This window comes from Schistocerca serialis, chromosome 2 (assembly GCF_023864345.2).
Source record: "Schistocerca serialis cubense isolate TAMUIC-IGC-003099 chromosome 2, iqSchSeri2.2, whole genome shotgun sequence".
In the NCBI taxonomy this organism is placed as follows: Eukaryota; Metazoa; Arthropoda; class Insecta; order Orthoptera; family Acrididae; genus Schistocerca; species Schistocerca serialis.
Window position 1 is genome coordinate 580,243,797 of NC_064639.1, and position 13,637 is coordinate 580,257,433.

At 37.2% G+C, this 13,637-nt stretch overlaps 1 protein-coding gene across 4 annotated transcripts in view; it reads left to right on the forward strand.

Moving 5' to 3' along the window:
- The window catches only part of LOC126457595 (RCC1 and BTB domain-containing protein 1-like), a 196,652-nt gene that overhangs the window by 132,423 nt on the left and 50,592 nt on the right, over positions 1 to 13,637 (forward strand). For 3 of the 4 annotated variants that reach the window (XR_007585494.1, XM_050094035.1, XM_050094034.1), the window contains exon 11: positions 11,433 to 11,563. The exons of the other annotated variant lie outside the window; for it this stretch is intronic. Coding sequence is in view for 2 of the 3 variants with exons in the window: in XM_050094035.1 (XP_049949992.1) it covers positions 11,433 to 11,563 (131 nt within the window). In the remaining variant the exon portion in view is untranslated. The remainder of the gene's footprint in view (positions 1 to 11,432; positions 11,564 to 13,637) is intronic. 4 annotated transcript variants of the gene reach the window in all.

Here is a 13,637-nt window from a genome sequence, read left to right on the forward strand (position 1 = left end):
AAACATAAGAATAATATGATTATAAACATGACATGATATGTATATTCTTCTGCGTTTGCTGTTGTCTCACTCTACTTTCATAGTTTATTAGGCAGACAGAATTTAAATGAGATAGCAGCAAACACGAGAGAATACGTGGCATAATGCTTACATTCGTATTATTCTTATGGTCAAGAGAATACTGCATGTGATTCACGATTCATAAAAGTTCCTATTAGCAGCCATCTCTTGTCACAGGTAGGAAAAAATTCAGAATGTAGAGTTGGCCATATTGACATACATCCCAATCAGTCTTGCCAGTCGGATTGTTGTAGTAGATTTTCAGCGACGACTTCAAGTGCAGTGTGTGTTGTTGTTGTTGTTGTTGTTGTCTTCAGTCCGTAGACTAGTTTGATGCAGCTCTCCACACTTTTCTATCCTGTGCAATGCAGAGTAGCAACACTTATAAAATAAGAATGAAAATAACTTAGAAATTAAATGCTGAAATTTAAAACAAAATTTTATTAGGTTTGTAATACATCTTATACGAAATGTTTAAAATACCAGTCAAGACTCTGAATCACTATCACTCGATTCTTTGTTCCTCATTTCTTCTTACAGAGCATCGTCCTCCGTACCATCTAATGCATTGGATATTGAACATGTTTTAAATGCTTGTTGCACAGTCTGATTTGGAACACATTTCCATGCATCATAAATCCATTGGCACACTTGTGGCAAACTTGCACGTTTTACGCATCTTGTTGGTGTCAGTTGTCTGCCGGTTTTCAGAAGCCAGTTTGTGTACATGCATTTAGTCTTGTCCTTAAATGGCTTATTCAAACAGACGCCAAGTGGTTGCAAAATTGATGTCATCCCACCTGGAATTACTGCCAAGTCCATTTTGCTTTCCTCTAATTTTCATTTTACTGCAGGTGTTGTATGGTCTGTGAACGCATCTTATACCAACAGACTGCATAAACCAAGCATTGCGTCAGGATGAAGATTCCATACGCGCCTAATCCATTCAAGCACCATGTCCGAAAACCAACCAGTTTCGTTTGCGTGTACAATTACAGTTTTTGGAAACACTTCTGATTTCAGTATAGTCTTTTGCTTGAAAACTATGAATGGGGGTAATTTATGTCAGTCTGCTGTGCAAGCAAGCATGACGGACATCTGCTGTTTTTCATCCTCTGATGTAAGGCCACTTACGTCTTTCTTTCCTTTGGCGTCAGTGTTATAATTTGATGGCATGTCAAAATATATGGGAGTTTGGTCAGCATTTCCTATCTGACCAAGAAGGTATTGCTTTTCTGTGCGCCACATGATTATGAAGCGCTGAAGTTCCACAAGTTTTCCTCATAATTTTTCGGCAGCTTCTGTGCACCTGAAGCTCGCCTCTGAAGTGAAAAACCCCAACGCATCATAAACAGATCAATCCAGCTGCGAGTAGCCTTAAAATTTTTGATTTTTTGCTCTCTAGTAAGTTCATGTGCCTCAATTTTTAAAACTTTGGCATTAACAGGCAGGAATTTCTGAAGCTGATCCTTAACAAATTCATTTAAAATCACTTCTAGTGCATGATATCAGCCACGCTTTGCCCCACTAAATGCTTTCCTGCTACTTGAACATTCTAATAGTTTGTCTCTCTGCAGTCATCACCTGATGTTGCTCTCATCAATCCCATATTGCAGACCTGCAGCACGATTAGAACTTTGTTCCGCAAAAGAAATAACTCCCCTCTTGAATTTGGCACTAATTAAAGCACTTCATTGTGGTTCACTAACACCAACAAGCACTTCACAAAATTCCATGAAGCAATAGGTGCTGCTAAGTGAAATCTTAATGAGCCCCAGTGTATCAGCTCGTGCAACGATCCTGAAGCCTTGTGCATTGTTGGTATTTTTGTGTAAAGAAATTTATCTTTGTTGCTACGAATATTTGAAAGGCTACTACATTCGAAGATGAACAATACGAAATTTCTATTTACTTCATTGGATAATGTATGAAAATGCAGTGGTCGAAACTCGGGGCGGAGAGAAAAGCTCATCTTCTACACACACACTCTCTCTCTCTCTCTCTCTCTCTCTCTCTCTCTCTCTCTCTATATATATATATATATATATATATATATATAATGTAAAAAACAAAGATGATGTGGCTTACCAAACGAAAGCGCTGGCACGTCGATAGACGCACAAACAAACACAAACATACACACAAAATTCTAGCTTTCGCAACCAACGGTTGCCTCGTCAGGAAAGAGGGAAGGAGAGGGAAAGACGAAAGGATTTAGGTTTTAAGGGAGAGGGTAAGGAGTCATTCCAATCCTGGGAGCGGAAAGACTTACCTTGGGGGAAAAAGGACGGGTATACACTCGCTCGCGCGCGCGCGCCCACACACACACACACACACACACACACACACACACACACACACACACACATATCCATCCACACATATACAGACACAAGCAGACATATACCCATGTGGAATGTTTCCTTCTATGTCGGAGCGATCTAGATGGTTGTAAAACAATAACAATCATTTTCTGAGCTGTTTTGTAGGGAGCACGTTGTGCTCATGTTGGAGCGATCTAGATGGTTGTAAAACAATAAAGTGGTAGCCGAGATTGCAAGAATTCTTTTTTATTCCATGATTACCAGTTCACAGGATAAAATTGTGGAATAAAAAGAATTCCTGTGATCCTGGCTACCAGTTTATTGTTTTATTTTCTGAGCATTGGTGGTGAATTAAATAAAAATTTAGTTTCCACAGGAAATTGTATAACTTTCTTGGCAAATGCCTTTCCGAAATTGATGTCTGAAATACTCCTCTGTGATACAGATAAGGGGGAGATTGAGTCAATAATTAAATCACTGAAGACTAAGGACTCTCATGGTTATGGTGGAGTGTCTAGCAGAATATTAAAGTACTGTGCTGCACATGTTAGCCCTATATTTAGCCATATTTGTAATTTTTCCTTTAGGAATAGGAATGGTCAGTTTACTGAGCCATTTAAGTTCTCAGTAGTAAAGCCGCTTTATAAAAAGGGAGAAAGGGATAATGTAGATAATTTTAGACCTATTTCTATGCCATCAGTGTTTGCAAAAGTTATTGAAAAAGCTATGTATGTAAGGATAATTGATCATGTTGTATCACACGATTTGCTATCAAATGTACAGTTCGGCTTTAGAAGTTGTTTAACAACTGAAAATGCTACATTCTCTTTTCTCTGTGGGGTACTGGATGGGCTAAACAGGTACTGTCAAGTGGGGGTGCCCCCAGGGATCAGTGTTGGGGCCACTCTTGTTTCTCATTTATATAAAGGATATGCCCTCCAGTATTACGGGTAACTCTAAAATATTTCTATATGCTGATGACACTAGCTTGGTAGGTAGTAAAGGATGTTGTGCACAACATTGGATTGGTTTCAAATAGTGCAGTACATGACCTAAGTTCAAGGCTTATAGAAAATAAACTAACGCTAAATCACAGTAAGACTCAGTTTTTACAGTTTATAACACACAATTCAACAAAACCTGACATTTTAATTTCACAGAATGGACATATGATTAGTGAAACTGAACAGTTCAGATGTCTAGGTGTCAGTTCAAATATCTAGGTGTTCAGATAGATAGTAAGCTGTCGTGGAAAGCCCACATTCAGGATCTTGTTCAAAGACTTAATACTGCCATTTTTACTATTCGAATGGTATCAGAAATGAGTGGTCATTCGACATGAAAAATTAGTCTACTTTGCTTATTTTCATTCGCTTATGTCATATGGTATATTTTGAGGTAACTCTTCCCATTCTAAAAGGATATTTTTGGCTCAGGAATGGGTGGTTCAGGCAATAAGTGGTGTTAGTTCACAAACCTCTTGTTGACACCTGTTCATGAGTCTGGGTATTTTGACATTGGCCTCTCAGTATATATATTCCTTACTGTCATTTCTTGTTAACAATATTAGCTTATTTGCAAGAATAACCAGTTTTCACTCAGTTAATACTCAGCAGAAATCAAACCTGCATTTGGATCGGACTTCCTTAACTCTTGTGCAAAAAGGTGTGCAGTATACTGCTGCATCCATTTTCAATAACTACCACTCGAAATCAAAAATCTTAGCAGTAATCCACGCACTTTAAAATCGAGACTGGAGTTTTATCATGGGTCACTCTTTCTATTCTGATGAGGAGTTCCTTGAAAAATTAAGCTGATTCTTATAGTATTGTTGATTGTGTTTACTTAAACTTATGGACTGACTTTTTTCGGGTCCATTAACATTTATTTTTATCTGTTATTACTTTTATGTTGTAATTTTATGTACTGACATGTTCCATGACCTTGGGGATTTGCTCCTCAATTTGGTCCTATGGAACTTGATGTGTAAATAAAAAATAAAAATCAAATATTGGATGGCAATGTGGCAGCTACATATACACAGATAGTTGTTGCAAAATATGTTGTGTGTTGAAATTATACAAATCTACCTTGGCAATGGAGTTCGAGAAGCTCATGTATTGCTGTAATCCATTCAGGGAAGATGGAAACGACATATGCAAGATAAATCTACGTAAAGTGCAAATGTGAGCAGGTTATATGATTGGTGGCATTACAAGAGGCTACAAAATATGTGATAATTGTAGAAGAAATTTAACTGAGGGACAAACTGTGGCTGACCCAACTACATTGAAACAAGTGGAAATCACAAACCTGCATAGCTCCTCACTTGAGTCACACACGTCTGTAGCCCCACAAATTGCTTTAGATAGTTTGGCATGTCCCCAGTGAGAAAAGTAAAACAATTACTCAAAGAATGTGGTATCTTCACAACTCCTAATCAAAGACCTAAATGTGTCTTAAGTGAACAAATTGTGAATGGTGTCGTAGAATTCTAGAGACAATATAAGCCACTGTTTCCCTGGGAAGAAGGATTTTGTTTCTGTCAAGGAAAATGGTTCCAGGATTCATAAACAAAAACAAGTAGTGTTGGGAAACCTGCATGCGCTGTATCGGGCATTCAAAGATGAACACCCAGGATTGAAAACAGGTTTATCAAAATTCTGCCAGTTGTGACCCAAGAGCTGTGTTTTGACTGGTGCAACCAGTACCCATAGTGTGTGCATTTTCAATATTCACCAAAATGTGAAGCTCATGTTTGAAGGTTCCAGATTGAAAGAGTTGACATGTGAGGCAGACTGTGAACATAGCACCTACAAACACTACCTTGCTTAGATAATTTGCAATCCTGCACAGCCTTAATGCTATATGTTTGCATGTGATAACTGCCCTCAAACACATTCTGCCATACCTGCAAGAGTTGTTTGGTGTAACTAGAATTGATGAAGTAACATATAAACTGTGGACATCTACAGATAGAAAACTCTCCAGACATATGTGGAAGGTTTCTTGAAAAACTTTGCAGACAAATTAAAAAAACTTTTTTTGCTTTCTTTCATAAGTACTCAACATAGGTACTGAAACGGATATTTGGTGTCGGTGAATACATTGTAATATGTGACTTTGCAGAAAATTACCTATTTGTCTTGGGGGATGAGGGCAGGGGTTTCATTGGAACAATGCACAGGTCACCATTTATCCATTTGTTGTTTATTATAGACATCCAGAAAACTGTACAGTGGATCACATTTCCTTCATTATAATATCAGAATGTCTTAAACATGACACGAGTGTTCATCTTTTTCAGGGTCACTTGATTAACTTCATGAGACCCCATTTACATACAACAGACCAGTATAAGAATTGCAGGAATGTTGCCAACAGAACAGGCTGATTTCAATGTCTCAGCAGAGTAACATTTATTTGCCACATCACATGCAAAGGACCATGTGATGGTATTGCTGGTATCATTAAGAGACTTGCTGCCCATGCCAATCTGCAGTGCATCTGCAACTCTCATGATAATGACACTCACCCAGACAGTTGTTTGAATGGTGCTTCAAGAACATTGCAATGTGTCACTGTCATTATACAACTAATAGTGAGTATGATGAAGAAGAATCTCTCCTTCAAGAGTGGTTAGCAAAAATTCACACGGTTGCTGGTACTCACAAGTTACATCGTGTTATTCCTACTGGCCATTACAATATCCAAACAAAAGTTTTCTGCAGTTCACCAGACATCAGAAATGGATCTATAACTAGGACCCAACAAGACAGGTAGCTCGGTGATATCACAAGGTTTGTTGCAAGCATGTACAAAGGTCACTGGTGGCTTGTATGTGTTTTGAATGTTAATGGAGAAACCATGAGGTTTCAATTAGCTCCCTAAATCCTCATGGGCCTTCACCTTCATATGTTTCATACCCTGAGAAAAGTGACATCTTAACTGTAGATAAAACGGACATTCTTACAAAGGTTGATGTGAGAACAGCAGAAGGGTGAATGTATTTCCTTTCACCAAAAGATGCACAGACAGTATTATATGTTGCTTCTCAGCACTGTGGCATATGAAGTCCAGATGATACTTCTATCAAATTTGTTTCTGTAAATGTGAACCTATTTACTGAGCATTCCAAGCATGTGTTTGGCTGGCCTGTTGATTTTACTAACTTATTGTGCTGTGTTATAAAACCACCTTTTTCACAATAAACATGTTTTTCAGTGCTTTGTGTCATATTGTTGGAGTTCGAATACAATTTATTTTGCATTAATGCAACATATTTCAGAACATGTTAATTTATATCTCTTAATCCCATTGTCATCCCAACCTGATTTTTTACAATGGTGCATAGCGTAAGAGGAAGAAACAAATATTTTTTGTCAATTTTTGCCATGTTTTGAGATATTCAAGGTCAAAGCTCAAGGTTGCTGACCTTAATGGTGTACATTCTTCGAATATGACAAAACTGCATATCATCATAAAGTTTGTTTGAAGGCCTTTCCAAAATTACTTTGTTCACTGTTCTATCTTGATTAGAACAGAAGTTAGTCGTTTTTGTCAGTAGTGTTTGTCAGATTTTCTGCACATTTTTGGAATTCGAGTGGCCATTACTCTTGTCTTACTTGTGTTAAAATTCTGTAATTTGATATTTTTCATTCCTTCATCATGTGCAATGAACACACCAAATTTGATGAAAATCAAAGAGGGTCAGGTTGGCACCTGGCTGATTTGATATGGGATCCTCTGCCTTCCCTCTCCCCCACTTATCCACCATTTAGATTTTTAACTCCAACACTACTCACTCACTTCTCTTACACATTGAATAAATATGTAGTAACATTATTAAATGGAATAATGCACATCTGATGAGCTGTTGAAAAAATAACAGGTTTATATTGAAGAAAAGCTAGTGGTAAAGCTGGTAACACTACACAAAACACACGATACATACTTAGCCAGAAAGGTACACAGAAACGATACATTGTGTTGTATTTGACATAAAAAATACCTAGTTCTGCAAAACATTGTGGGATTAGTTCAGAACCAATAGCACCAAATGTAAAAATAACTCAAAAACGTGCAGGCAAAAAACCAAGCATGAAATGCAATAAGTAAAAATCACCATTTTTGATAATGAACTGTTTTTTGATCTAGAAAATAAGTCGAATGGTAAATCTCTCTCATTACAGCTCACTGGTGAAGTGTAATTGCAAAAAAGAGAAACACATTTGGTGAATGAATCACATATTTTCTTATAGTTGCAAAGACAGAATTGAAATACCCTCAATAAATAACTTGCCCCATACTGCGAGGAACTGTATTATAAGGCAAAAATTGTAGAGAAAGCTGGTGATAAGAGTATACATACCAATTAAACAAGAATTTTTCTGTTCTGAGAGAAAGAGAGAGCACAGAATAGGAAACCTGGTGGACAACATCGAATTACAAAGAAAGTGGAAGCAGTGTAGCAAATATTTCTTAGATGTTGAAGAGTGGGAAGGGGCATAAATAAAAATTGGAATGTTGTATATCAGTTCTTGAAATTGCATAACTTTTCAGATGACATGTATGTATACCCCACAACTACCCCCTCCCACACTGTTTCCTCAGTGGTCTCCCCCCATGTTACCCCCACCCCTTCATCTTTGTTTGTTGTGTAGAACTACTCCATCCTGTGTCCACATCAACCATTTCTGGCCCTGTATGTCTGTCCTTGTATCTACTTTTCTTCTTTCTCCCCAGTCCTCATCTCTCCCTTTCTCTTGTTTCCTCTTTGTTCACTGCATTTGATCAGTCAAAAACAACCACTCACATTATTCTGGCCTCAGCACACTGAGTGAGGTAGCCCAGTGATAAGACATGGACTTGTATTCAGTAAATTAGTGCCTCAAATCCCCATCAGACTATTCAGATTTAGGTTGTTTTTAGGTTCCCTAAATTCTTAGGGCAGATGCCAGATTTGTTCCATGGGAAAAGACAGCTAATTTCATTCCCCATCCTTCCACAATCAGTGTGTTAAATCATCTCTAATAACCTCATAATCAACAAAATTTTAAACCCTTATTTTCCTTCCTTCCTTCCGTTTCTGGTCACAACACTAATAGAATGTAGCTTTTTCTCTTTCTCACTATGCAAGGGCAACAATAATTCAAAAACTGTGTTTCAAAATGCATCTACTTTCAGTGATTTATCAATTACTGTTACTTCCTTTACTTCGTTAGTGGGTTATTTACTTGCACCATCCTTCTTATTTGTGTTCACAATGAATAATGTGGGAATATAATATTATTTATACAGATGCTTTTAGGTAGTTAATGACTGAGGTGACACAGTGCTTAAGGCATTGAACTTGAACTCTGGAGAGGCAGAGATCAAATACCCACCTGGCCATCTGGATTTATGTTTGTTGTGTTTTGTGACCTCTTGATCAAATTTCAATCGTCTTTCCTTTCAAAGCCAGTTAGGGGAAAAAACTGATGGAGTATGTTAAATTCCATATAAACATGCAGCTGAATTAATCGCTGTTAGCCATACCACAGCACAGTTTCTTCATTTCCTGTTCATGTTGTTTATTAATAGTAACATCAGACATTTTACATGTGATATAGTTATCTATAATGAAATATCAACTGAAAAAAAACTGGACATATGTTCAATCAAATAAGATTTCAAGGTGGTGCAAAGGTTAACAACTTGCTTTAGATATTCAGAAATGTAACCACAAAAGGCAAAAATGTAGTGTCCTGTGGAAAGAATATCAGTGAGTCATGAATGGAATCTGTCTACTCAAAAAATAAGAGTTTACCAATTTCTGGAGGATACAAAATGGAATGGTCACATTAATTTAGTCATAAGTAAAACAGAGGGCAGACTAGATTCATAAGTAGAATAAAGGGGAAACACAGTTAACCTACAAAGGAAACTGCTTACAAAACTTGTGACCCATCCTAGGATACTGCTAGAGTGTGCTAGTCATACTAAGTAGTACTGACAAGGGATATGAAACATAAACACATGTGGATTATTCATGTACTCATCTTTGTATAACTCATGGGAAAGTATTGTGGAAATACTGAAGAACCTGAACTGGCATATGCCTCAAGTAGATGACAACCATCCAGTGGAATTTAAATTACAGAGTTTCAAGAACCAGTATGAAGTGAAGAATTTAGGAAACTGCACAGTCCCCTATGTACTGCTCAAGTAGGGACCATGAACATGGGATTAGACTAATTACAGCAAGCACAGAAGTATGTAAGAAATCATTGTTCCTGTACTCCATTCATAAATGGAATGAGAAAAAACTCTGTTGAATAGGAAGAACCCTCTGCCAGGATCTTCGCAATTATTTTCAGAGTATTAATGTGCATTTAGTTTTAAACTGCAGTATTAAATGTTGACACACTGTATTGTTGGGTCCAACCTAATGACAAAAGTAGAAGTCTTTCAATCTCTACGTAGCCTCAGGGTTCCTCGTGATATGAAATACAGTAAATCTACAGGCTCTTGTAGCCATTGTCACTGAAGATAAAATTATCTAGAGTGTTAGGCTACATCATATTTCTTCTTCAAGATCATCGGTGTCCCCAGCTAGCTGAACACTCATAAATCACTGTTGAAATCACTCATTAAATGGAGTTTGCAAAAGAAAACCTTAGAATGTATCCAGATTCACCTGGATTATTTATTTTTCATTCCTTTAGGATGATTCATATTGAACAGAATTATGTGCTTGCAACTTAAAGACCATTTATAGAATTTGTCTTTGGTATTATCTGAAGAATTCATTTGGAATGTCATGTACATTAAAATCTGTAAGAACTTTGAAGGAAAGGTATGTCCACTGCATTGAATTAGTCATTGTGGACGCCATTGTGAAGTGTGCTGATATAAAAATGCTACTTCACTATGCGTGAATTTTGGATGATAATATAACATAATAATATTATCAGAAGGAAAATTCACTTGAGAAAACTATAAAATTGAGACAGAATTACTGGCCAGGAACTTACCTTCAGGAGGTGAAGTAGGCATATGTATGATAATCACATATAAAAGTGCACAACAAAATCTTCACTTTTACAAATGGTGGTTCTTTCCTATCTTCTTTCCAAGGAAGGAAGTTTTAGTTTTAAAAGCTAGCATACTGCACATATCTTCATATGCGCCTATTGACAGTTCCGAGATTTCACTGCCTGAAGGTAAACACTAGTCAGCAGTTCTGTCTCATTATCTTATTGTTTATTTACTTATATATCTAAAAACAAAGATGATGTGACTTACCAAATGAAAGTGCTGGCAGGTTGATAAACACACAAACATACACACAAAATTCAAGCTTTTGCAACCAACGGTTGCTTCATCAGGAAAGAGGGAAGGAGAGGGAAAGATGAAAGGATGTGGGTTTTTAAGGGAGAGGGTAAGGAGTCATTCCAATCCCGGGAGCGGAAAGACTTACCTTAGGGGGAAAAAAGGACGGGTATACACTCGCGCGCACACACACATATCCATCCACACATATAAAGACAAGCAGACATATTCAAAGGCAAAGAGTTTGGGCAGAGATGTTAGTCGAGGCGGAAGTGCAGAGGCAAAGATGTTGTTGAATGACACGTGAGGTATGAGTGGCGGCAACTTGAAATTAGTGGAGATTGAGGCCTGCTGGAAACCGGGAAGAGAGGATATATTGAAGAGCAAGTTCCCATCTCCGGAGTTCGGATAGGTTGGTTCCCTCTCCTTCCCTCTTTCCTGACGAAGTAACCGTTGATTGCGAAAGCTAGAATTTTTTGTGTATGTTTGTGTTTGTTTGTGTGTCTATCGACGTGCCAGCACTTTCGTTTGGAAAGTAACATCATCTTTGTTTTTAGATATATTTTTCCCACGTGGAATGTTTCCCTCTATTATATTTTAGTATATATTTTATTATATATTATTATCTCTGTGGTGCTTTACTAGAACACCATTGTTCACATCTAGTACATACAATTTGTTATTCAGAATCAATTACATAAAAGTAGAAATTTGCTGTAATTTTTTTGTTAACAGAGTTGTTGGTACTTGCAACAGAATATTGTGAAGCACAGTTGAAAAGATTATGTGAGCAGATAATAGAACATGGAATAACAGTAGAAAATGCTGCATCACTCTATGCTGCTGCTATTCAGTACCAAGCAAAGGTGAGAGCAATGTTAGAACAAGTTGTTCAACTTGTTTCAAATAGTTACCTGTCAATTTCTAGACTTTGTGATTGCATGCATTAATGCTTCAGAATAACCTAATTGGAATTAGTGGTTTGTAAGATAGTGAAAGATGTGTAATGCTTTAAAATTGATACTGGCTGGCTGTTCAGTACGAGTTAATAAATACTGAGTTTGTCATCTCAAGAATAAAACTGAGAAACTATAGCACAAGATAAATGAAGTGTACTGCATGAATAACTTATTGTACAGGACTTCTTATTCTGAAAATTTTGTGGTATGCTATTCATGCACTCTAGATTTACTATCTTTTCTTTGATGTTGTGTAACATCCATTTGAAGTTGAGTCCACTGACTAATTGTGCAGGAACAGATACTTTGATACCAAAAATTACTTGACCAGATGCACTTTCTCACTTACCATAATAAATTTGAACTTTTGTTGACTGATGTAGAAATGCAGGTGTACTCGTTTTAGTTTGATGGTGGTGTTTATATAAAATGGTTACAAGCTGTTATCTTAGTTTGTATCTGTATCGAGTAAAAATGAAGTTATTCCAAATGGTAGTACCATTCACCTGTGTCGGCCCACAAATTTTAGAGTCCTGTGTTGTGTAACAGCACTTCAATAAAACCAAGGACTCACGCTTTGTGTTACTAAATATATGGCTGTTGAAATTGCACCTTGTTCTTATTTTTGAATTGAATTACACAGTCACCACTTATATAAATTGATTACACAAACGTCCTCAATAGTGTTTGCATTTCTTAAAACATTTAAACCTCAGTGTGTCTCCTAATAAATCCAATGTGCTCTGTTTTAATTGAATGCCAGCAAGTTATTCTACACTCCAATGAATTGTAGAAAATTGGTGAGGGGAGGATAATTTGGTATAGTACTGGGATACATAGCAAACATGTACCACAAGCATTTGGAGACCTGTGTAATAGAGGAAATTGATCTTGAAGAAAATGCTTGGTGTTTTTATATTCCCCGTTGCATTACAGACCAATTACTTCAAGCTGCAGACCGATGTGAATAGGGTACTGTAAGCTTTTTCATTTTTACATTCAGCTTTTTTTTTTCTTTCTTTTTTCCCAACATTACTGGTGGACCATCTGTATACATATAATCTAATAAATTCCAAAACAGACCTACATTTTTTGAACTTTCTTCAATGTTGCTAAGAGTGTCACTTCCAGCTGTGCATCTACGATATCCACGCTTTCATAAAGTGCTAAAGAATATGCAACAAACTCATCATAAAGGTTTTGCAAGCTGGCTCTGTATGCTGTGTGCCATAACCTGTGTGAGATGCATGATTATCACATTTGATAATGGTATCACATGAAACTGCTGTACCTGAAGTGGACATAAATGTTCAGCTGCAGCTACCAAGTATTCTTCTATTAAATCACCATCCTTGAAAGGGCACAAGAACTTTGCTACAAGTAGAGCAGTTTTGCCCTTCATGCCAACAGCACACTCACTAGAGTTTCTTCCTATTCTTCTTCCCCTTCAGAGTATTTTCTTTTAAGGTTTTAAACCTCTTTGTCACACTTAGGTCCTTCACATTTTGTATTTCCATATTCTTTGATGTGAAACGACATCATGCCTTTGTAAACTGAACTTGCTGGAAGTATTCAGTGTCTTACGATACACCAAACATTTTACAAGCCAGTTGTTTTGTAAAATGATTAAATTCCTTGGAGTGCAGATTGAAGTGTGAAGACATTGTTAGCATGACATAATGCCAATTTGATGTTGCTGCTGTTAGGTGGCAACAGTGTCAAAACCGACCCTCCCCTATTTCACAGTTGGCAGTTCTTCCCTGTTGTTGATGTGCATGTGTTCACCTCACTCCTAATCATGCTGAAACTAATGCTCGTTAGCTAAGATCTGCTTAGGTGCAAGTGCTCGTGCTCAAAATCAGTGAGTTGTTAAGCCTTAGTGTAGAAGCTGAAGATGACAAGATATAGAGTAGCCTCTAGGTAAAATGGAACAGTGTGTTTGAGGAGAGCACTGGCAGAGAAAGTAGGACTGGGAGGATTG